The following is a 22,548-nucleotide window of genomic DNA, read 5'->3' on the forward strand; positions in this document are numbered from 1 at the left end:
TGGCTGCCTCCTACTGTAGCACTTATCTCCATCCACCTTCCGGCACAATCTGGTGCGTACCCTTGCGTGACGGGTCACAGCGTTTTGTAAAGACCACGATGGTCTGATGTCTCATTTTCTCAAAAGGAATAATAATCTGGGGTAAAACCAGATTGAATTAGGATAAACCCTGGGCTGGCCTGAATTATTCCTGTAAGAGAAATCAAACAAAAACTTTCCTGATCGGTTCAGTAATACTTGGGGTGTGTTTACTCTTTATTTAAAAATTACACTCTTCTGAGTTTCCTGGATTTAGCTAGGCCCAAAAGCGAAAGTAACGGATCAAAATATCCTGAAATAAACTTCTAGGAAGGGTTTTCAGGTCTGGCTAAAACCACATAGCTTTGGAAATTGCCGAAAGACGTCTGATCTTTTGAGATTTCCATCTCTATTTCCAGAGCGTTGAAGACGCTTCCAAGCTTTTCCCAGCTTATCCTCGCGGTACCTCGCAGCCGCTGGACTTTTGCCCCATCGTTTAGAGAAACCCAAGAGCCTTTCCGAGGAGGGAAACGCAGCCCATCCCGCAGCCCGGCTGCCGACGAGGGCGAGACACCTTGGAGCGAGGCTGCTGCAACTCCAGAGCTGCTCCACTTCCAGAAAGGGATTTTGAACGCAACGGCAGCGAAGCATGAAAGGAGAAGCTCTCGTTTCGGCTGGATACCTGCAGGGTAGCAAGCCTCTGGCTGCAGCTTCCCGTTGAGCAGGCACTGGATAACAGACAGCAGCTCCTCCCTCTCCCAAAGCGCTCCGCGGAGAGCTGGCTGGAGGCGCCTTTCCCTTGCCTTCACCCGGACCCACCGCCTCGAAAAAAGGCTGCTAGTAAAACCCAAAACGTAGAGGTGACTGAGACGTAAGGTGTCGATGGAGGCGAAGAGCTCTCTAGCAGCCCGGGAGTGCACTAAAAGGGGCCACGTAAAAAACGTCATGCAGCCAAAATTGTTCCCGGTGGAACGGCGCTGCCGGCTGCACAGGACCCTGAAGAATTCATTGATCCCTGTAGCCTGTAAATTAGGTATTCCCACCATTAGGCTAGTCAGAGACCACCTTAAAATGTTTACCCTCTTCCTTCTCAGCTACAGAGGCCATTCCCATGCTCTCCCCACGGTTCAAATCGGAATTCCGAGTTTCCCTGACAAGCTCGGCAGGGGAAGCAGCGACTCACAAGGCCACGCAGCTGGCAGCAGGCATCAGCTCACTTGCAGTTTGTCCCTGTGGGTTTCTTTGGGGGTTTCGATTCTGTTTCTCTAGCTGGAAGTAGGGATGCAGTGGCAACCTGGGACTTGTGAGCAAATCCATTCCCTACAAATCTGGCCCGGAGGAGTACATGGCAAGAGGAAGGGGAGACAGGCTGCTCTCACCAGGCTATGCACTCCATCAATCTGCGGCTGACTCTTTCGTCCCCTCTTTCTGCTCCAGCCTTCCCCAGCAACTCCAGACCTTCCTTGGCAGAGTGGATTGACACCTGTTGCCTATCAGAGGACTCACTTTGTCCCTGTGCCATTAAAGCCACTCTGGCAGTTTACTACACCATCTTTAGAGTCCTCTTCACTTATACAGCATGTGAACCTCTGTGGCCAGACCACTGGCACCACCACCACGTCCTAGCTGTGTCTATACGCACCTGAAAACACAGAAAAGATGAGATTCAACTGAGCTTTTTCTGGCCCTCTTTATTAAGAAATTCAACTGCTTTTGTGGTGTGAGGTTATGTGAAGGAGCAGCGTCCTTTCAACCTGCAACACAGCTGCCAACTGCACAGAAAGCATCTCTTCCAGCCACGGTCCGGGAGAGCGAATCTCACTGCGCTGCAGAGCTCTGGCCTGCCAGAGCACATGTCAAATTTCATATTATCCATCTGCTCCAGTAAAGGCTGAGCTGAAATATTAATTAGGAGATCTGATCCCTTCTCACCAGAAACAATCTGGATTTTATAGCTCAGCCAGAGGCCAGCGAAGCAGACAAAGCTCTGTGATACATCCTTTGCCGCTGGTTAACGGCTTTCAAGGAAACAACCAGCCTGGGGGGAGGACACAGACTGTAAAACATGTAGACATCTGGTCTGTTTTGTCCACCCTTCATCTGCCCCACCCTCAACCCTCACCTCCTAAGTGCATGTTCTGAACAGAGAGAGACGACTCCTCTAACGTAAACAGCTATAATATGGCAATAAAGATTAATGACTAAAACTTGCCATTTTATGTATAATCCATGGGGATTTACAATCATTAATCTTTATTAGTGTGTAACAACTGTTTAGACATTAAGGACAGATTCTCAGCTGGACAAAACTGGCCTTATTCCAGCCAAGCCAATGGAGTAATGCCAGTTTACACCCTCTGTGACCCTAGCTCGAAATGAGACCCATTCCCATCTGCAGGAATCATATCACCAGCAGTATTTCCCCAACAGCAGGGGCAGACCAGTGAAGGCAACTATTTGTCTTTCTCTGTATCTGAAAAAGAGAGCTGCATGTGTCCAGGAAGCTCAACAATAGACATGTCAATAAACATGAGGAAATTCAATGAAAAAGCAACAGCAACAAAAGGAACCCCAAGGAGCAGGGAAGTGGATGATTTTTGAGGCAAGACTCTAAGGCCTGGTTTGGCAGGAGCGTAACTAAGAGGGATGTAGCAATCTTTGGCATGTGAAAGAGTGAAAGCACCAAGACGGGCTCCCAGAGATCCTCTAAGAGGAACAAGATGGAAGAGAGAAAAAAAAAAAAAAAGAGCATCTTGGCTGGCTTTTCTGAGAGAAGAGTTTGGGTTTTGTTTTTAATAAAAAAGAGGCCTATTAAACAAGGGAGCTGGTGGGAACCTTGTCTGAACTACATCAGACTAGCCACTAAAGCAAAGCTGCATTGACTGAGCAGGATTTCCTCTTCCAAAATGTCTAGGAAAGAAGGGAAACGTGCAGGTACATAGGTAGCTTGCAGCAAGCACGGAGAAATCCCAGTTAAGGCTGTGCACGCCGGTGTCTCTGCCCTCAGCACCAGGCACTGCTCTGCTGCTGCCCCTTCCCACCAAGACAAGGTGCAGCTAGCACTGACCCAACAGGCACACGGCCACCTCCCTCTGCACCTGCTGAAGAACTGGGAGCTCAGCTGCATATCTTCTTTCAGAGCTTTTTCTGAGTAGTGACCCACCAACTGCCTCCTCCATCACACAGGGAAGGCCAGCTGCCTCCAGAAACGGTGTTCCCACCTATTTAACAAGTCAGAAATGCCTCCTTCCTCACCGGTAAACCTGACACAAGTCAGGAACAATGCAGAAATACAGTACATAGATATCTGTGTAAAGTTTTGTACACCTGGAAAAACTCCAGAAAAGATGGGCATTTCACCCACTGCAGCAGCACGAACCTGGCGTTTAAAAACAGCAACCAGCAAATGCCCTCCAACTCCTCTTTCAAGTTGAAGGGACCAGTGGGCTCCTGGGGACCCCAAAAGTAGCTTTCTTGCCAGTGACACTCCAAGACCTCTGGCGATGGCAAGGTCTCAAGCGTCCAGCTGGTAGCAGGAACATCAGGAGCTGTGTGATGGAGGACAGAAGAGGATGAGCATCATGCCCCAGTGGTCCCCCGCTGCCTGCCATGGGGACGGGCTGCACATCTTTCCTGCAGCCTGATAATCACTGCCTGTGGCGGAGTGAAGAGGCCCTCCCTGCCTAGCAATGGCCAACTGTGTTGGAATTAATTCAAGCAATCAGTCCAGGTCACAGCTCGGTGCTGAGCTCTGAGCAGCTTTTCTCTCCTCTTCACCCCCTGGTTGTGTTCTTGGTTTGTTTCAGGGTCTTCTTTTGCTGTCGAAAAATCCCAGTTCAGAACAATCTAACACACTGCCCACAGCCCTGTGCTGTCTGAAAGCAAAAGAGCTTTTTGAAGAACAGCTTTAAGCCTTAACACCTTGGCTGTTCAGCGCCGCGGTTGTTGGGAAAGGCTTAATGTCCCAGAACCACACCTGTCCTGGGCAACCCTGTGCCCGTGGTGTGGCCACCCACAGTTCTGAGCACTGGCCGAAGGCTTTTCATCTTCACAGAGGTTACAATCAAACGCAAGAGCAAAGAGCCTGATTTTCACCTTGTTGCCCAGCATATTTTCAGAGCTTTTAAGCACACAGGAGTCCCTGGCGTTCTCCTCCCTGCGCTGAGGCCACCAGCTCAGGCTTCTAAGAAAATCCTGGGATTTTCTGAGAGAGAGACAGCCAGACAGCCTGCCTCTGCGATCCTCTCCTGCCATAACCACCTTCCGCGGCGGTGATCGCTCGGATCCCTGTTTTCTTTCACACCGGTCATACGGATTCACACTTACTCTGGGCTGACGCAAATGACTTTTAAAGGAACAAAGTCATGGAGAACCAGGAGGGAAGTGAAGTGATTTGTTGCATGCCCTATTGTAATGTCGTTAAAACAAAAGGATTAGGCAGCCCAGCCACTGCAAGAGCAAAAAGCATAAAAGAAAGCACTCAGCATGTAGTGTCGAGGCATGTAGGAATCGTTTTCGAGGGTTACTAGCTGCAGACGACACTGACATTAATTTTCTATTGGAAAACGCTGGTGACATTAATATCTGCTATTAATACTGAACTTTGACAGCATCTCATAAATTCAACCTGTCAATTACAATGGCACTGAAATAAAGGTGCTCTGAGGTCAAGGAGATGTGGCGTCCAAATGAGACTTATATTCCAGGAGAAAAGCGACAAAAACAATCTTTAACAAAAGCATCAGATCCATATGTAGGAAAACCAAAGGGTGGTTTTAAATGTCATGTTTTTCAAAGCGAGAATTGATGCTGGAACCAACTCTATAAACTGGCTGGCTGGACTTTTAGCTGCAGCTGAGGACAATCAATCAAAACAGCTCTGTGACTCTGAGAAAGTGAGAGAGAGAAAACACACACCCACCCCACGGAATACGAGAGGGCAGATTATGAGCCATGCGAGGCCTCTTAAAATTACACCGCGAAGTAAAACATCCTTGTGTTTCACCCGCAACAAAATGTGACCTGAAAGGTTCCCCTCGACACGACGTGGAAATATGGAGCTTATCATTACCGAGGGCCCCAAAGTCTGCACCACCCAGGAGCTCTTCGCAGCAAGGAAAGCCCCGTGCCCTGACTCCCGCGAGCCCTCCCCGAGCCACCCTGCCCTGCAGCTGAGGGGCACCAGGATCAATAAATCCCCATGAGCAATGCTCTCCTATCTCCTCCGATGCCGGCCCCAGCGCAGAGCTGCCCTGTCTTGTGGTTCACAGCCAACTCCGCGGGCGCTGCCAGCCACGGCCGTGGCGGTGGCAGCCCAGGCACTGGCGGTGTCTACGTGCACCTCTTCAAAGTGGTTGGCATGTCCCTGGCACGAGCGGTACCACCGTTCGGTAACCCCTGCTCCAAACATCAGCCCTCCCAAGGAATCGCTTCCTACGTGGATGCTCAGGCCAGCCCAGGAGCCCAACCTGCACCAACAGAGACTGGAACCACTAAACTGGGAGAGAAAGGGCTGGATACCAGGCTGAATCACATCCTGCACGACTTCAATATCGCAGAGCAAGGCATGCTTCTAGTTAGGACGTGACTCTGAGAATCTGCGCCGAAGCGATGGGTGGGGAAGGGAAGCAGGAGAGGGGCACAAGGCACACGTGCACGCCCGGCGCCGCCGCACGCACAGGCGCTCTTCTTCGCAGGGCTTTGCAAAGGCAAAGGGCCCCATAGCCGAGCGGGGCGGCTATGTGGATTTGGCTCAGTCAAACCAGTGCCAACTGGAGCCAGTGGTCTTGCTCCAGACTGGCAGCAACACCTTGCAGTGCACAACCCTCCCTTTCTCTAGACAGCAACCACATTACCTAAAAGCAGCACGATCTGCTGCCTTCCCCTCCCACCCCAACAGTCCCTGTGCTCCTGCCCTTGGCTGGCAGCTCTTCTCCAAGGACCTGGCCGACAGCAAGGAGCTCCTGGTACGGGTGGGCCGTGGTTTCCCTGCGTGGTCTCCCAGGCTGCAGCTCTCGTGGGGGCACCTGCAGCCCGTGCTGGAGCCCAGAGCTCCTGGCTGCCTTCAGCATCCCAACCAGAGCTGGATACGGCCCAAACCGCAGGCTGGCACAGGCTCCAGGGAGCTCACGAGCACTCCCAAAGTCTGTGGGCAAGCACAGAGCCCTGGAAACTCGCGCTGAGACATCCCATTTTTCACAGATGTCACGCTACGCGTACTGTTATCCTTTCTCACGCGGAGAAGGAGAGAGGAACTCCCTTTTGGGCCCAAAGCAGCTCATGCTCAGCCCACGGAAGCCCCAGATGCTGAACGCTGCCGGGCTGGTGGGCAGGTGGGGACTGACCACCGCAGCCTCCTCCTGATCTTTGTGCAACTTCTCCGACAATCTAGTTCCCTACGGGGCTTCTGTCCCAGACACCATCCTAACAACGTGTTCCCACTCCAGATACAGCAGAGCGAGCCGGTGGGACGCAGGGCAGGGGCTTGCTCCAGGAGGTGGCTGGCAGAGCACCGCAGGCAGCAGGCTGGCCGGGACATGCCAGCCGGGCTCGGAGCGCCGTGTCCGGAGCAGAGGCGACCTCGCAGGACGCTGGGGCCTCCCTCCCTTGCAGCGATGCTGCCTCGCACTCTGCGAAAGCAGCTCGAGTAGCTGAGCTGAGATCCTTGTTTATAAATTCTTTTTATGATGCACATTAAATATTTTCCACAACACAGACATTTCTTCTCTTCTTTCTCTTTTCCTTTGACACCTTTTCCCCAGCAAAGCCCTACAGCTATTGCTTGCTGTGGCCTCATTTAGCCTCATCATCGTCACCACGCATTCATCCTCATATAAAACAGAAATCTATTCCATCAAGCACTTAACATAAATATTAAAATAATGGAAGGGACAAAATATAAATCTACATACAACTTCATGACTACCATAGCACCTATTACCATGACAAAGCAAATTCCGGTTCAGGGGGAAGGAAAGGGGGGACAAGGAGAAAGTTAGGAAGAGGGATTTTGACTGTCATTAAATATGTAAATCACTCTCTCAATTTTTTTTTTTGTTTTGTTTTTGTTTTAAGGTTACCAACCTTATTAAAATTCATTTCACTAACCAGCTCGTTCTATGTCACTATGGATACCAAAGAACCCTTTTAAAAACTTCGTCGAGGCGGGGGTTTCTCAGAATAAAAACAAAACAAAACGAAACACGGCGACTTTCTGTTGGTGCTTTCATGACAAGTCCTGCCACGCGCCCCTCCCCTGCACCCACCAGTCCACAGAAGGGCAATTCATTTACAAGTCCAGTTCTCAGTCTCCCAGGATGAGTTTGACAAAAGAGGCGACGTCTGTCTCTTTGGATTCGTGCAGGGTGAAGAAAGGATGTTGCTGGGAAAGAAAAGAGAGAACAAATAGAGAAGTTTATTATTCACGATGCTGAGGACCAAACCAAAAACCTTTTCAGACAATCTTCCAGACAGTGAAAAAGATTTTGTCGCTAGCGGGATAACATTGGACTTTCCATCTTTTGCAGCTGAGGCAAGTCCGGGAGCCCGACGGACCACTTCATGCAGGCTGCAGATCTGCACTGCCCTCTCGGATCCTCTCCGCACCCTGCCCTGGCTGGTAGGGCTGCACTGGGCAGCTCTGGAAGCAAGGGAAAGGATTAAAAAGCACTGCCTCCATCTCCAGCACGTGGTGGCCTTCGGCACACGCCGTCTCGCAGCTCCGCGGTGCCGGGAGGAGAAGCGCTCCTCCTGAGACAGTGGTTACCCACCCCACCGCACGCCAGCCCCAACGGGAGCAAGGAAAACCTCGCAGGAAGGCTGACGGCAGTGGGTTTTCCCTCAGCTTCCTGCTTTATCTGTGTATTTATCCTCTGGTGACTCTCGAGTCTCATTTCTTCCCTGCAATTGCTCATACTCGCAGCAGGAGATGGCTACTTTACCCCTAACCACCGCGAAGAGGAAAGCCATCCTGGCTGGAAAGCCATCCGCAGCTGTATGTTTAACTACTTAATCGTGACCAACATGGGAAGACATCCTGCCAGAAAATCTCGCCTACGTTTCAGCCCAAACGGAAAAATATGTGTCAGGAGAAAAAAAAAACACAACCAAATGCCCCCTGACAGCACCAGCAAAGCCCCCCTCTGCCAGTGCCAGTGACTCAGTTTGCTACCGGGGGCTGCAACGCATCAGCCGAGATCAGCCCAATTCCACCTGAAATCACCAAACACTTCAAAACCAACTGTTCTGGCAGTTAATTGTATTTATTTGCATGGAGGGTGTCAGTGAGAACCAAAAGGCAGCTGGGGCCCTGTGGGGCTCCCAGGTGACCCCTACTCCATGCAAAACGTTGTCATGCTTCCCATAGGCAGGCTGGGAGGGCTCGGTGTGACTCCTGACCCTCTCATTTCAAGCCAGATTTTTAAAGACATTTGAGACTTTCCAGGGTTTTTCAAAGCTGCCTCCCACCTTAGTCCCTGAGTGTTGGTTATTTCAATGATCATTTGCATCAGTGGCCAAGTGGAGGGAGCAGAGGAGCAAAGAAAGAGACTTTCCAAGGTGAGCTTGAGCAGAAAGTTATCCAGTGAACAAAAAGAGGCAGCTCTGAGCAGCTGGGAAGTGACCCAAAGACACACCAGCAAGGAAGAGGAAGTACAATTATGTAGGAAACAGTGCTGAAATGGGTTGAGGCAAGGATCCAGACAAAATTTAAGGTCTCCCTGGGTCAGACAGTCACGGGAATCAAAGTGTCCTGAATAACTCTGGGAGAGATGGCCCAAATGGCCTGCCGTGTTATTATCCTAGCGTGATGCCAGTGCTTTCACATGCCAGCTCAGTCGCACCCAAAGCAGAGCTACCGCAGCCTGGAAGCACCCACAATGTGACACGGGTGGCAGGGGTGGCCTCTGGCCCTGTCTCTCAGTGAACCCAACCCTTCCACAGCGCTGAGGCTGGTCATAGCACAGAACATCCCGTGCCAGGTGGGATGTGCTCCATGCAACATGCAGACCACCGAAGAGGAGTCATGCAGTAGTTACATGCTCCACTTCACCTAAGGAAGTGGGTTTTAAAATGGAATTAAGCATCCTTATCAGTTTTCCTGATGCTCAAGATAGCACAGAGTCATATTTTCCATGAGAAACCTCAATTCCACAGGAAAGCAAGAGAGAAGTCTTGGTCTGAATGACAAGTCCAATCCAGTACCACAACTTAATGCCATAAGAGAGAGAGGAGGGAGAAAAAAAAAAAACAACAAACCAGCAACCCTCAACCGCAGGACCTCACAACATTCATGTCAGCCATAAAATACCACAGCATTGAGATACTCTGGAGAGGTGATCCAAGAACCTAATTCAATAGAAATGCACTCACTTGCCAGTGGGTATTAATGCTGCAACAGACAGAGCTGCTCCGGTGAACCTTTTTGATAAAAGGCCATTTGGCAAACTTCGGAAATTTTCTTAAAATATAAATGTATTTATTCAATAATAAAAAAAAAAAGCCAAAAAAAAAAAAAAAGCCATAAGCCTCGGGCCTCCCTTTGTTTGAAGCCGGTATTTGGGCAAACTGTGTGTAAATCAGATCTATATATAGTCTAATTGCATTACAGGGCTCAGCAAGAAACGCCACAGGAATTATTCATTGCTTACAACTCACATTCGAAGGGTACATGGATTTCCAGCATGTCTTGCAGCTACAGAACACCTTAAACCCTTAAACCCTGGCACCTTCACACCACAGAGGTCCCAACACCTCCAAGCGGACAGGGTGAGGTAGTGATGAGGCTGACCCCCTGGATGGCACAGCACATGTCCTACAAGTTATGGGGCAGGAGACAGCAATGCCTGAGGAAATCCTGCAGCAGTTTCCACCCTTAACCCAGAAGATCTTGCCAGTGGCACCGGACAGGGGTGGGCATGTGGGGACAGGCAAGCATTTGGGTCAGGATCGTCAGAAATAACAGTTAGGCACCTTCCTGCCTTTAGCAAGCTGTGAGTCAGATGAGAGTTAAGAAGGGACTAGATGCTTATGGGAGTCTAACGCTGACTTCCTAATAATCTCTCCTGCTTTTTGACAGCTATTAGAAGCTCCAGGATCAACACCAGAAAGTCAGGAGAGAGAGAGGCCATGAAGCTGTGGAGCCCCAGCAGACAAATCTCACCACAGACCCTGTTCTTGCCAGCTCCAGCCCAAAGCTCTGAGCACCCATCAGTGTCTGCGCTGCTGGGAGCTCACCAGCAGTTAAGTGCATCCAACCTCAAAGCCCCACGCTGCCTTGTGTTCCCCCCGTTGGGAGCCTTTATCAGCATTTTCTTCCTTATCCCTCTGACCTAGACATGCCCACAGCAAACGGTCACTAAGCAGCAGATGAAATTCAATAACTGGAAATATTAGTCACAGGCTTGTCTCTGTCCCTAACACCCAGGAATCACTCTGTCCAAAAAGTCTCCTCTCCAAGGCACGAGGACAGTGACGCCCAGCAGGCCACTGGGCTCCTGCAGCCCATGTGGAGCACCCGTGGCACAGGGATTTCACTTGGGTGGTTGAAGCCATCACACAAACCCAAGAGGAGGATTTTATCCTCGCTAACTGGTTCTTCACAGCCTCATTCTTGTCCCTTAGCAAATTTGTTAACTGCTTTCACATATTTTTCTCCCTTGATCTGACCGAATTAGCATCTGAATGAGATTTCAAAGAGCATCACTGATTCGCAGTCGCCCTCCCAAGATCCTGAAGTAACATGATTCTCACATCTGTTAAGAAAATAGAGATGCGCAGTATCCCAAATCACCAGTCACTATCAGAAACCCTTCCTTCAGCATCCCATTGGAATCCATCTCAGCTCTGAACCAAACCACTGCTTAATCCAGGCACACTCACCATAAGCTCTGGGTATGTCGGCCGCTCTTTGGAATTCTTCTTCAAGCTTTAATGAAAAAAAGAGAAGAAAAATTTCAAAAGTTACATTCTGTATATGCAATTTAAGCAAGGCCATAAAATTATACCCTGACAAAAGCAAGGTCTCATGTCCTTGTAGAGCAAGTACAACTACTCATCCATGTGTTAAGCAAAGAGCTTAGGCCTTGAGGACACCTGCAGCCAACACAGCCTGCACATGGGCTCTGTACAGTACCCAGTGCTGGGTACACACAAGTGCAGTGAGCTCGAGGTCAAACAAGAGATCCAGAGACACCATATACACCAGTCAAAACACTGCCTGTTGCTGGGGGCCAGGTACAATGGGTTTTTTTAGTACTATCCTGTAGGCCAGCGACTAAGGGAACGGATACAGCCTCCAACCTCTGATTGGGAGCGGTGACCGAGTGGCTCTGAAGCACGTGTACAACTATTTGTTTATCACCGTGCTGTTATCAGCAGGGACGGTTACATGGGACATCCTTTTTTTCTCCTCTCCTACAACAGATGGCTCTGGAGGGTTGTAGCTGGAAGTTATTTTGGTTTCCCTCCAGCAGAAAATAGCTTTTAAAAGACAGGACGTAATCTCTACTCACTTCCTGACAGTGTATTTAGGGGAAAGACACTTGGAGCAACTTGAAAAGATCTTCACACACGTACACGTTGGTGGCGGGGAAAAGGTGTCACACTGAGCAAAACAAAAGTGAGAACCTCGGCGATGGTAAGTCGCTTCTCTGCTGGGATTTGCCGGAGCCCAGAGGAAGCGGAGGACACACACTGAATAGATATTTCCTGCTTGCTGTGTGTAGCGGGCTCGTGTTTAGTGTCATGTTGTGAATGAACAGAGGAACCGAGTAACGATACGTGCCAATATTGCCGAACTGAAGGTATGGGATGTGTCACATCCTCTGAGCTCAGAAGCAGCCCAAGTCAAGATGCTAAGGTGAATTTGAAGGTTAGGTGTGTCCAGAAGTGGGATTTGGGTATAATCCTCGTAATGTAGAGGATTCCCAGGTCACTACTACCAGGAAATCTGGTGACAAGTTACTGAAATCAATGTACATCTTCAGGAATGAAGAGCCGTACTTGGATCTGATCACGACTTAGACATCCCAGGAACTTCCCAGGTAACCAGACTTTTGCTGCCTCAGGCAGCAGATGGTGGGATTCGCTCTGCAACCTCTTGAATTTGAGACAGACCTGAGCCAGGCCAATCTCGATACACTGAGTTGATGTGACCTGCTTTGGCGACAGAAAAAATTCTCAGACTCCAAGAACATAAAACTAGCTCACTTTTCCAAGTCCATGCCACTCCACTGGCATTGAGGGGTCTTCAGCAATCCCGAAAGACAGGATTTGCAAAGAGAGGAACCGCCACATGCTCCCCAAAGCATCAGCTTTCCAGACACGGGTGCTGCTCAGCAGGGTCACTCTTCTCATCGCAACCATCACCAAGGGCTGTGGATATCTTACTACTAAACCAGCCCACAGCTATAGCTGCAAGACACTGCGCTCGCAAAATCAAAATACTCAGTGGGGCACAACAGCCTGCCTGGCACAAACGGGCAACTTTGCAATAACAAGTAGTGAGCCAGCAGCACGGCAGAAAGGCAGCTGGTCCAAAACCTCAGCGTGGGCCTTGCAAAAAACGGTGGGCATTTTGTGAGAGGGTTTTTCCAAGCCAGCTCCCACCTCTGATAGACACAGAGCAGTGTGGGCACGCACAGGTATTCCCCAGCGCGGATCGGTAGAGCGGCGTGCAGCTGAATCACGGGCACCTCGAAAACATGTTTGAACAAGACTCCAAAGAATCTGAGTGTTGGTACTTCAAGTCCCCGGGCAGGAGTGGCTGATAATCCCCTTCCTGGGTCACAGCAGAGCCGGCCGGGCTCCAGGCCCTGACGCTGGCAGCTCAGGAACAGTCTCACATTTCTGTATTTGTCGATCTGCCGTCCTTTCTTGGCTACCACGCAAACCCACCATCCACCTGCCAACTTGGCGAGCCGCGGATGGCACTGCAGTGCCTGGAAAATAAAAACGCCTCCCAGGCGGTTTCCAGGGAAGCTGGAGGGAGAAGCAGTCAGGAGCCGCGGGGCCGCCGCCAGCTCTCTCTGAACCATAGGACGAGGGCAGCTGTGAGTCTCCTCGGGCGCGGGGAGAGCCTGTGCTTTTATGCAGCTCTCGCAACCTCCAGACAGCGCGCATCTGCTCCAGCCCTTTTCCTACGCCGCAGCCAAACTCTCCCGCTGCTTCCAGCTCCCAGTCCCACGGAAAGCAGCGCAGCAGCCGGAGGGCCCGGGTAGCGGGATGGCTGCCAACAGGGGCCATCACGGGGCAAACTCTGCACCGTCCCTGCCCTCGGAGCCGTGTCTCTCCTGGGAGTGGGAGGCAGGAGGAAGCAGCCATTCTGTGCCTTGCTCCTCTTCCTCACCCCACGCCAGCCCCAGGGATGTGAGGGGCCTGGCAGAGCCAGACACCCTGTGCTGTTGACACGGGGGCAATCGGATTGAGGAAGTCTCCTAAATCCCTTCCTCCCGCGTGTCCCCTCAAAGCGACCAGGCCTGTTCCTCCGCCATCTCAGGCGGGGACGATCCCCACAAACGCCATCGCTGGTGCTCTGGCAAAGGGCATTTTACCATTGCGAGGTAAAATCGACGAACTCTGCTGAGAACTTCTCCGCCGGGAGCTGCGGCGATGGCTCCTCCACCACCTGCTTGAGCTGCTGGAAGGGCGTCCCCCAGGAGTCGTAGGGAAAGCGCAGGATGGCCAGCTCGATCTGCGGAGACAGAGCCCACGCCTCAGGCACCAGGGATGGACACCCCCCGACTCGCCCTCCCACCCCACGCATTTGGGATTCCTGGGTGCCCACCCAGGGCTGCGGAAAGAAGTTAAAAACCATCCCTCCGTGACAAGGGGTAACCGCGCTACGAAACGATTCTGCAGGCAGACAGATGCCCCTTAAACGCTGCGTGGGAGATGCCACCCATCCCTCCTCTTCCCAGGGGGACTCTGAGCATCGCCAAGCGCCGGGAGGATGTTTCGTGCGCTGGAAACGCACCGCGCCGCGCTGCCCGAGCGCTGCCCGAGCCCACGCTGCCACCTCCCGGCAGCCCGCGGCCACCGCAGCGCGGCCGTCCCCGCCGCGGGTCCCCCCCCCAACGCGCCCGAAGACAGCGAGATGACAAAGCCGCTCCGTCCTCCTTCCCCTCGACCCCACGGCACGCGCCCTGGTACCCCACGAGCCCTATTCCCATTGCCACCCCGCCACCTTCCCAGGGAACCGGTGCCAGCAGCGTCAGGGGGTGTATAGGGAGGAAAATTAATCCACGAGCAACACTCAACCCTTCTGGCATCGCTGCGAGCCCCCGGGTCACCCTACCATTGTGATCCCCAGGCTCCAGATATCGGATTTGACGCTGTACCCCTTCTGGTTCAGCTCCGGGTTAATTCTTTCAGGCTGTGAACAGAGACAAAGGCGGCTGAGGGACACGGATGGCCCCAGTGTAACATCCCCACTCAGATGGGTCTTTCTGGGAGGCAGGCCAGGACCACTTAGCCCAGGCCACCAGCTTGCTCTCTTGGTTGTCATGGGGCCAGATCTGGTCCCACATCCTTGCCAGTAAGGGCAGGCAGTGAAATGAGGCACCAGAACCAGATGGTACCTGCATGAGGGATTGGGCTGGTGGAGCTGACCCAGCACATCTGGCATGTAGGGGGTGACAAGCCCAAGTTCTCCAGGATTGTTTTCATCCCATGCAAGTGCTCCAGAGAGAGTAAATCCTGAACAGCAGCTCCCAGGAGGAGTGTGAGGGACCCACTCCTTGGGGGCTGTTTTCCCTCCCAGATGGAAAGTACTATGATCCCCACAGGGCAAACAGCAAAAATGCAACACGCAGTAATGACAGAGCCTTCCCCAAGGTCACAGGGAGGTGATCAAGCAGCAGGAAGCTCTGCCCAGGAGATCTGATCTGACTCATGAGATCTGTCTCCCCTCTCTGCCCCTTCACAAGCAACTTGAGGGATACGTCTTCCAGAACAAGTCCCCAGGACACATGCCGGAGGCTGATCCTTCCCCATTTATGACGACCCGATGCCCAGGCTCATGTTCCTCTGGCTGTCCCGCAGCAGCTTCCACCCGGAGCTTCTCCGCGGCTCAACTTACAGCCATGTAGGGTTTGCATCCTGCATCCATGGTTTTAGCAACCGAGTCAACGAGGTAACCGCTAATTCCAAAATCGCACATTTTCACCTGCCCCTGCGTATTGATCAACACGTTAGAGGGCTTTACATCTGCAAGAAGGAACACATACCACAGTCACTGTCACGCATGGGTGGCTGTGCCAAGCCAAAAAAAGCCAAAGAGCTTCCTAGCAGCAGAGGGCAGCAGAGGTGTCCGTGCAAACCCCTGCGCTTTGTGCATGCCAGAAACCCAGCTGGCTGCAGCTATTGCCAGTTCAGGCGACTGTCTCATGGGCCTATCATATGTCCTGCAAGTGTCCCTTCGCTTGCACACTCCTCTCCCTGATTTGGGGGAGCAGGAGGTAACCCTGCACGTAACGGTGGTATCCCACTGAGCACAGGATGGCCACGGACATCAGAGTGCTAACAGGGGAACAGCTCAGCAGGGCTGGGGGCATCTCCAGAGAATGTCTGCAAGTGGCTGGAGCTCTGGCAAGTGCCCAGCTGGATCTGGTCTCATGCCAGCAAAAGGAAAAAAACATGAGGAAGGGTTGTGGGGTGGGCAGCAAAGGGTGGGGAGGAGCAGGGGTTGCAGGGGAAGGAGGGAGCAGTAAAGTAAGACAAGGATCATGATTTCAGAAATGGTCTCTAATTTTAAGGATAACCAAGCTTGAAGGCAATGTGAACAGCAGCAGGCGTGTGGGTGCTCCACACCTTATGGAAATCAGGCCAGTGCCTCATCTATTTATTACTGCCAGATTTATCCGCTTCCCATCATGGCCTTACAATCCTTGGTGCATTCACACTTGCAACACTCTCATGAAGGCAGTTATAATCCCCAAGAGAAAGGGAAATTAAGGCACAGAATAAAGCTAGAAGTGCTAACCACAAGAGCATGGAGGTGCTCTCCTGCACAGCAGGTAATCGCTCCCTGTGAGGCTAATCCCAGACGAAATCTCAGCACAGCGCAGGTGACCCTGTTTGTTCTTGTCCCAGCACTGATCATCGAAAGGGAGCAATTCTTTCCCTGTTGCCACCCAGAAATAAGAGGTCTCTTCTCCAAGAAGATCCTCTGTCTACGTGTGATAAACTATTAAACAGAAGAGCTGAGCACCATCTGAAGGAGGACAAGAAGCTGCTTTTGAGTTCTGCGTATTGGAATCGGGTGGTTAACAGTTTGTTAACGTTTGCTCTCCAATCAGCACTTGGCAATCAAAAGCTGCAGGTATCTGAGATCCTCACCCATCCGTTACTACGCTGAAACAAGACAATTTTCAGTGGAAAGCAAACGAGCAAACAGAAATCCAGAAGCTGAGCAGCATTTTCCACCTACTGTAAACGATACAGAAGGCAGAAGCTCAACCCCCAGCCACATGCAGAACGTACAAAATGTGTCTGCCTGCTAGAGCTGAACTCTGCTCGCTTCAGATGCTCCTTTCCCCGTCAGCCCCACGCTCCAGAGAAGCCTTTTCCCTCCTCATGACAAATTGAAAACGACCCTTTAAAAATAAAGGTGTCAAGCACCAACACTGCAAATTTGTTTCTTTCTAGGTGTGTTCATGGCATCTTTGAGATGCTCTAGAGAGGAAAATGTCAGAAGAGTTTAAGGAGGGTATTTATGACTTCACTTGAGGCTATTTGAGGTATCAAATCACTGTGCCCCACCAGTGCTCAGGGAAGCTCACAGAGGAGGATGAGGATGGTTAGGTCACCATGTGAGGCATCATGCCAGCACAGAGACGTCTCTCATGTCAACATGGAGCTGCCGAGGTGGGGGAGAAGCCTTCACAAAGCCTGATCCAAAGCCCACCAAGGGGAGAGGGAAAAGTCCATTTCAATTTTGCAGAGGTGTTGAAGCAGACGGCGGATTTAGACTGTGCGTTAGGGACATGCAACCCAGGGGGAAACAGCCCTTCCTCTGGAGCTCGCTTCTCCCCAGGAAAAACGCTGGGACCACCGCGCGGTTTTTAAAGAGCAAAGCAGCAGAGCTTTCCTCTGACTAGGTTTTGCTAGTCATGAAGACGCCGGGGAATATTTTAGCTGTCAAAGGCTCATTTTATCTGGTGTATTTTGGGAGCCCCGTGCCCGGCCGCAGGGCCAGCCCTTGCCAGGCTGAGCACGGGCGGTGCAGGACAGACGGACAGCAGCACAGCCACGGCTGTGTGCGGGGCACTCACCTCTGTGGATCACGGAGAGCTTACTGTGTAGATGTTCTAGTGCTTTTACAATCTGAAACGACAAACGTAGAGTGAATCCCAGCTGGCATCAGGATAAGGAGGAAACGCTATCTGGTTGCACCCACCCACCCTCACCAGATCTGCTTGGAGGAAAGGAACTACATCTCAAAGGAGTCCTGCACCCTCACAGCAGCCCGAGGTGATAGTGGGTACCCAGGGATCTCCTTGGGGCTCCAGGACCCTAATGAGAAGGCAAGGAGCTGCAGCACCCTCCCACATTCCTCAATTAAGTGTAGAGGCATATTTTGGATTATTTATGGCTTATAAATAACATCACCTCAAACCAGATACTGGAAGCCAGCTAGGAATGTCCACGTGGGCTGGCCTGTGGATCATGCTCTTCCTGGTGCAAATACAGCAGGGAGCTTGGGTCATGTAGGACTTGGCTTAAAAGAGAAACACCCTTTCCCTTCCCTCCTCACCCTGCTAATACTCACAGAGACAGCTATTTTCCCTAAGATGTCCTCAGGGATCGTCAGGCCTTTGTCAATGACGTGTTTGTAGAACTTGTCCAGTGAGGTATCCATCAGCTCCATGCAAATCCACACATCTCCCTGGAGGATAAAGCAAGCAAATATCTGCCCACTGGAACGAAGTATCCCTTCCTTTCCTTTTTCCTTTCCTTTCCTTTTTCCTTTCCTTTCCTGCGTAAAGGTCATCTATTGCCACTTGCCCTTCGCTGGCCTGTTTGCCTCTTCCCTGTCTTTTAAAACTCACCCAGTAAAGCTGTACTGGGCTTTCTTTTTCCCTCCTCTCCAGCTGGAATTAAGTGCCATCCACCTTCACTAACATTTAGGGCATATTTTCTGCTGTCTTTTCCCAAAGCAGAGTCCTGGCGATTTAGGAGCCCAGAAAGCTCTTGGGACTGAGGCTCCTACAGGTTCAGGTCACTGCAAATGCTCAGCCAGGAAAAGTTCAGCTCTGCTGAGCTATGCTTAAAACTCTTCAATAAATCTTGCTTTTCAGAGCTTTCCACGTTTTCCCTCCATGTGGCTTTCTCATTGCAAGTCAGGACAACATTAACACTAACAGACCAGGCTGTGAGTGGGTGTCCTCAGTGCCCAACTGTCTCCATCACTCAAACCCACCAAGCCCCAGCATCTCAGCACTGAGGCCTCGCTCATCCCTGGCACTGGGGCCTCGCTCATCCCTGGCACTGGGGCTTGGCTCCTCCTCGTGCGGGACCGCATCCCTCCTCGCTCACCGTGAACTAACTGTACATGACAGATCCTTAGGCTGGGATTGAGCAAATCCATATTGTACCAAGTCTCCATGGCCAGATGGTGATTAAACCTCTGGCACTCGGAGAGAGTCTAGGAGTGGGAATTCAGAGCCTGGGAGAGGACCCAGGCTCCCAGGGGCAGCGCGGCTGATCTCCAGGATGCCATACCTCTCGGAAAAGTGCCCCGTAAAAGGTGACAGTGAAGGGGCAATCTACCGTCCTCATGGAGATATCCAGATCCATCAATAACCTCTTCTGCTCCTGGCTGTTCACTGTGGCTCGGATCCGCTGGAAGACAAAGCATTTTAGCATTGGCTGTCAGCACCTCCGTACCACGCTGCTGCTGCACGGGACTCGCCGCAGTCGTGCCCGTGCTGGCCACAGTGCCTTGACATCAAGCCTTTACCCTTTCTTCACACCTCGTGGTGTTACCTTTTTATCATACCTCTTTGCCATGGGCACATCGCAACCGCAGCACCCACAGCAGGAGCACTGCTATGCCACAGAGGCAATGGTGGCTGAAGAGGTCTTCTCACCTCAGCCCAAACTGCAGGTCATTTGGCTCTTCCCTGCAAACACCACTCTTTTTGCAACAGCCAGAAGTCACTCTGGCTTGGGAGAGGAGAAGGGAGTAGGAAATAAAATTTTAGGCTGGTGAAAAGCTGTGACTTTTGGAGCTGCAGTGGACACCTATGTACATTAGCAGATCTGTGTCACAAGAGAGGGGTCCAGCCCTGCAGCCAGAGCCCATGTGCTCCCTGTGGCTTTGGAAAATGGACATTTCCCAGCCTCCCAGGGAAGAGATGTCATTTATGCGAAATACCTGGAGACCTGCAGCTGGGAAGGACCACAAAGGGGCATGACACAGTCCAACAGAGGTCACACACATATTCCAGGCTCCTTGGCCAAAGCCACTCGAGGTCATTAATATTACAGAACTAAGCTGTTCAGTATTGCAGATGCAAATAATAGCCTGAATGTTCCTGCCATCCCCTCTTCAGCTCTTCCACCACACTCAGAGAGGTCTCTTGCAGGTTAGTGAACACCAGAGCAAACAAGAAGACCAAATGCAAGAGCATGGAGGCCTCGAGACACATCCCAGCATCCACAGCAAAGTCTGTCCACAACTGAGGAGCTAAGAATTTTCCTTCAGTTTGCTCATAGCTTCCAGCTCTGCACCTTTTCTTGCTTTTTTCTTTATTTTGAAAGGAAACTTGAGCTAAAATTCAGCCCAGCAAAAATTGGTCCTTCCCAAAATACAGACTTTCCCATGACTATTTCCTTAAGCTGCAAGCTTATGAGTCTAAACTGGTGTTAGAAAACTTTTTATATGAGTATCTACAAGCCTGTCCTGAATCAAGATCCCACTGTAGCAGACAAAACATGAAAAACCCAGCAAAAATTTCCTGTTTCAAAGCGACTAAAAAAGTCCTAGCTGAAGAAAATTATCTTATGCAATTAAATTTACAGCACACTGTTCTTTACAATTACAATTAGTGTGCAGAGCCCTGAATCTGAGAGTATATCTACACTAGAAAAAAAAAAAGCATATTTTTAAAATGATGGCAAATAGCTTTTGAAATCCTAGTGAAAACAGGAATTTTGCAGACATAGGGGAATGATATGTTTGTACGCGCAACGCTGGAAACACGTTGAGCATCATACTTACAAACCACTCCCCTTTTCTTGGTTAAATGGCCAAAATTACCCCAGCATTCTTTCTCCTTGCGTAGAAAGAGGATTTCATAAGGAAAGAAGCCAATCCCAGTAAAGGCAGGCATCAGAACAAGCGAGACTAGAGATGTGCACGAAGGAGAGGGTGTCCAGACACAGGGATACAGACAGAAGGCACCCCAGGAGATTCACCCTACCTTCACAGCCATGATCTGCCCGCTTGGCATGTGCCGCATCTTCTCCACCACCCCGTACGCACCTCGTCCCAGCTCGGAGATGGGCTCCAGGTCATCAGCTTTCACCTCAAAGTTCTGCAGGGGGGAAAAAGGCCATCAGCATGAGGGTGGCCGCGGGGAGCCAGCACCACCAGCATCCCCAGCAGGGTGGGCGCAGGAAGCACCGATCCTCCGGTGGGATGCTCCCCCCCGGCCACCCATACCTGTGTCTCTCCCAGCTACCTTTAGCCACCAGCACCTTCAGCTTCTCCATCCTCTGAGGGCTGGGATGGAAAACGCCACGGAGCTTCTCCCCTAGGAATTGTCTTCAGCCTTTTTTTTTTTTCCTTCTGTCCTCCTCCTCCCACAAACAATCATGGAAATATCTCTTTTTTTTTTTTTTTAAGGCCTGTAAAAGCTTATTCCTCCAAATCTGTAGATGGGCCAAGTACCAGCTGAGTGTGCCCCATTTTGAAACCACGGAGGATTTATTTTGTCTAGCATTCGAGAGCTCTTTTCTCCTGCCCTTGCACAGAGGATGACTTTGTTTGGAGCCCTGCATTCTAACCTGCCCTTCTCCTTTCTACCATGACATTGTGCAGCAGCTCTATATCCTGCTTATTATTATTTTTGGGTGTTTAAAACACGCCTTTGCAACTAAAACCAGCCATTCTGTTTGCGCAGCCACATCAGTCAACCATCCTACAGAAAGACGCGGGTTATAACGAACTGATTCACAGCGCATAATCCCACACCGCTTTTTGCCGGCACGGCAGGAAAAAAAAATTAAAGAAAAAACAACCCTGCAGCCTGAAACGTGCTGGCTGGGGATGCCACGGGGCGCAGTGCCCGCACACTGCGTTACTGTGCCTTCGGGCTCCCGGTCGCGCGCTCGCAGCTACGTCGCCGGCAAAAGGAGCCCTGACTGAGGTTTTTGTGTCACGGTGGAGCTGTAAGCATCTCTGACTGCCCAACACTGCTCCTACTGTTCACCACCACCCTCTCCAGAACAGCACTTTGATTTTCTCAAGGCCACTCTTAAATTTAGCAGCAAAGTTTAAAGGGAGAGTGGCTTTCCTTAGGGATCGGGGTGAGCGGAGAAAGGCTGCTGGAGGAGGGAGCACATCCTGAAGGACCTTGGCTGGACAAGCAGATCTATGGGAAACACAAGCCATGGCATGTCAGCCCCTCCGAGATAGCCACATATCTCTGTCTGCAAAAAGGACTGAGCTCTGGGTTTTACAAGTGCGTTCCTCTTTGCACCGTCCAACACGGGCTCTCTGCCTCCGTGCTTGGAGCCTTTTTGGAGCACTTGAGCTTTTCCTCATCCCTGGGACCGCAGGGGAGAGATGATTTTCTTGGAGCAGGCGCTTGCTCTAGCAGCAGGCATTTTCTCTGCCTCGATGCTGCACCATTTTGCTCCAGAGGCATCTCACACTCTTTCCACCTTCCAGCCCCTGTTCCACACCAGGGAAAATACAAAATCCAAAATGAAAGAAAAGCATCCAAAGATAGGCACTATAAACCACTATTGGATTAGCATTTCACTCCATAAATTAACTCGTTAACACCAAGACCTATCTTTTGCACCTAATAAATCTATTGCCCAGCTTTAAAGTGCTTTTAGGAATGCTGCTGTGCCATTTTCTCCTATCGAAACAGCTGTCCTCAGTTTTGTTTTTTTCCCTGCTATTTTTTTTAGCACATCAGATGGACTGGTTTCCATGCTGTCGGAAGGATTTGCTTCCTGGACAGGAAGATCTAGCCTGAGTTAGACTCCTGATGAGATGGCCTTCAATATTAATGAAGGGAAACACTTTGGATGAACTCTTTAAATGAGCAAAGGAACTGCAAAGGAGAGTAAAATCCGCTGTTAGCAATCCCCTTGTTTTATAATGGTTATTTCCAGGGGATTAGCTGCACTGTATCGAGGCAAGGATGGAATTTCCAAGGTGGAAAACATGAAGAGAACCCAGGTGTCATGGGATGCAAAGGCTGAGCGTTTGCGGGCAAGTTCATGAGAGTGGTGACAACCAGCAGGTCACACTGCAGCTGGCCCTGGGGCCATCGGTCCCATCGGTCTCTTGCT

At 51.0% G+C, this 22,548-nt stretch overlaps 1 protein-coding gene across 2 annotated transcripts in view; it reads right to left on the reverse strand.

Annotated features, from left to right (window-relative positions):
• Window positions 1-7,134: 7,134 nt before the first annotated feature.
• The window catches only part of MAP2K6 (mitogen-activated protein kinase kinase 6), a 39,794-nt gene continuing 24,380 nt past the window's right edge, over window positions 7,135-22,548 (reverse strand). For both annotated transcript variants that reach the window (XM_086623967.1, XM_086623968.1), the window contains exons 4-12: window positions 20,442-20,555; window positions 18,739-18,858; window positions 17,786-17,902; window positions 17,289-17,340; window positions 15,095-15,222; window positions 14,312-14,389; window positions 13,569-13,708; window positions 10,897-10,942; window positions 7,135-7,399 (exon numbers count right to left, since the gene is read on the reverse strand). In XM_086623967.1, the coding sequence (XP_086480093.1) occupies window positions 7,322-7,399; window positions 10,897-10,942; window positions 13,569-13,708; window positions 14,312-14,389; window positions 15,095-15,222; window positions 17,289-17,340; window positions 17,786-17,902; window positions 18,739-18,858; window positions 20,442-20,555 (873 nt within the window). In that variant the 3' untranslated portion in view covers window positions 7,135-7,321. The remainder of the gene's footprint in view (window positions 7,400-10,896; window positions 10,943-13,568; window positions 13,709-14,311; window positions 14,390-15,094; window positions 15,223-17,288; window positions 17,341-17,785; window positions 17,903-18,738; window positions 18,859-20,441; window positions 20,556-22,548) is intronic.

Source organism: Tauraco erythrolophus, chromosome 20 (assembly GCF_009769465.1).
Source record: "Tauraco erythrolophus isolate bTauEry1 chromosome 20, bTauEry1.pri, whole genome shotgun sequence".
Lineage (NCBI taxonomy): Eukaryota > Metazoa > Chordata > Aves > Musophagiformes > Musophagidae > Tauraco > Tauraco erythrolophus.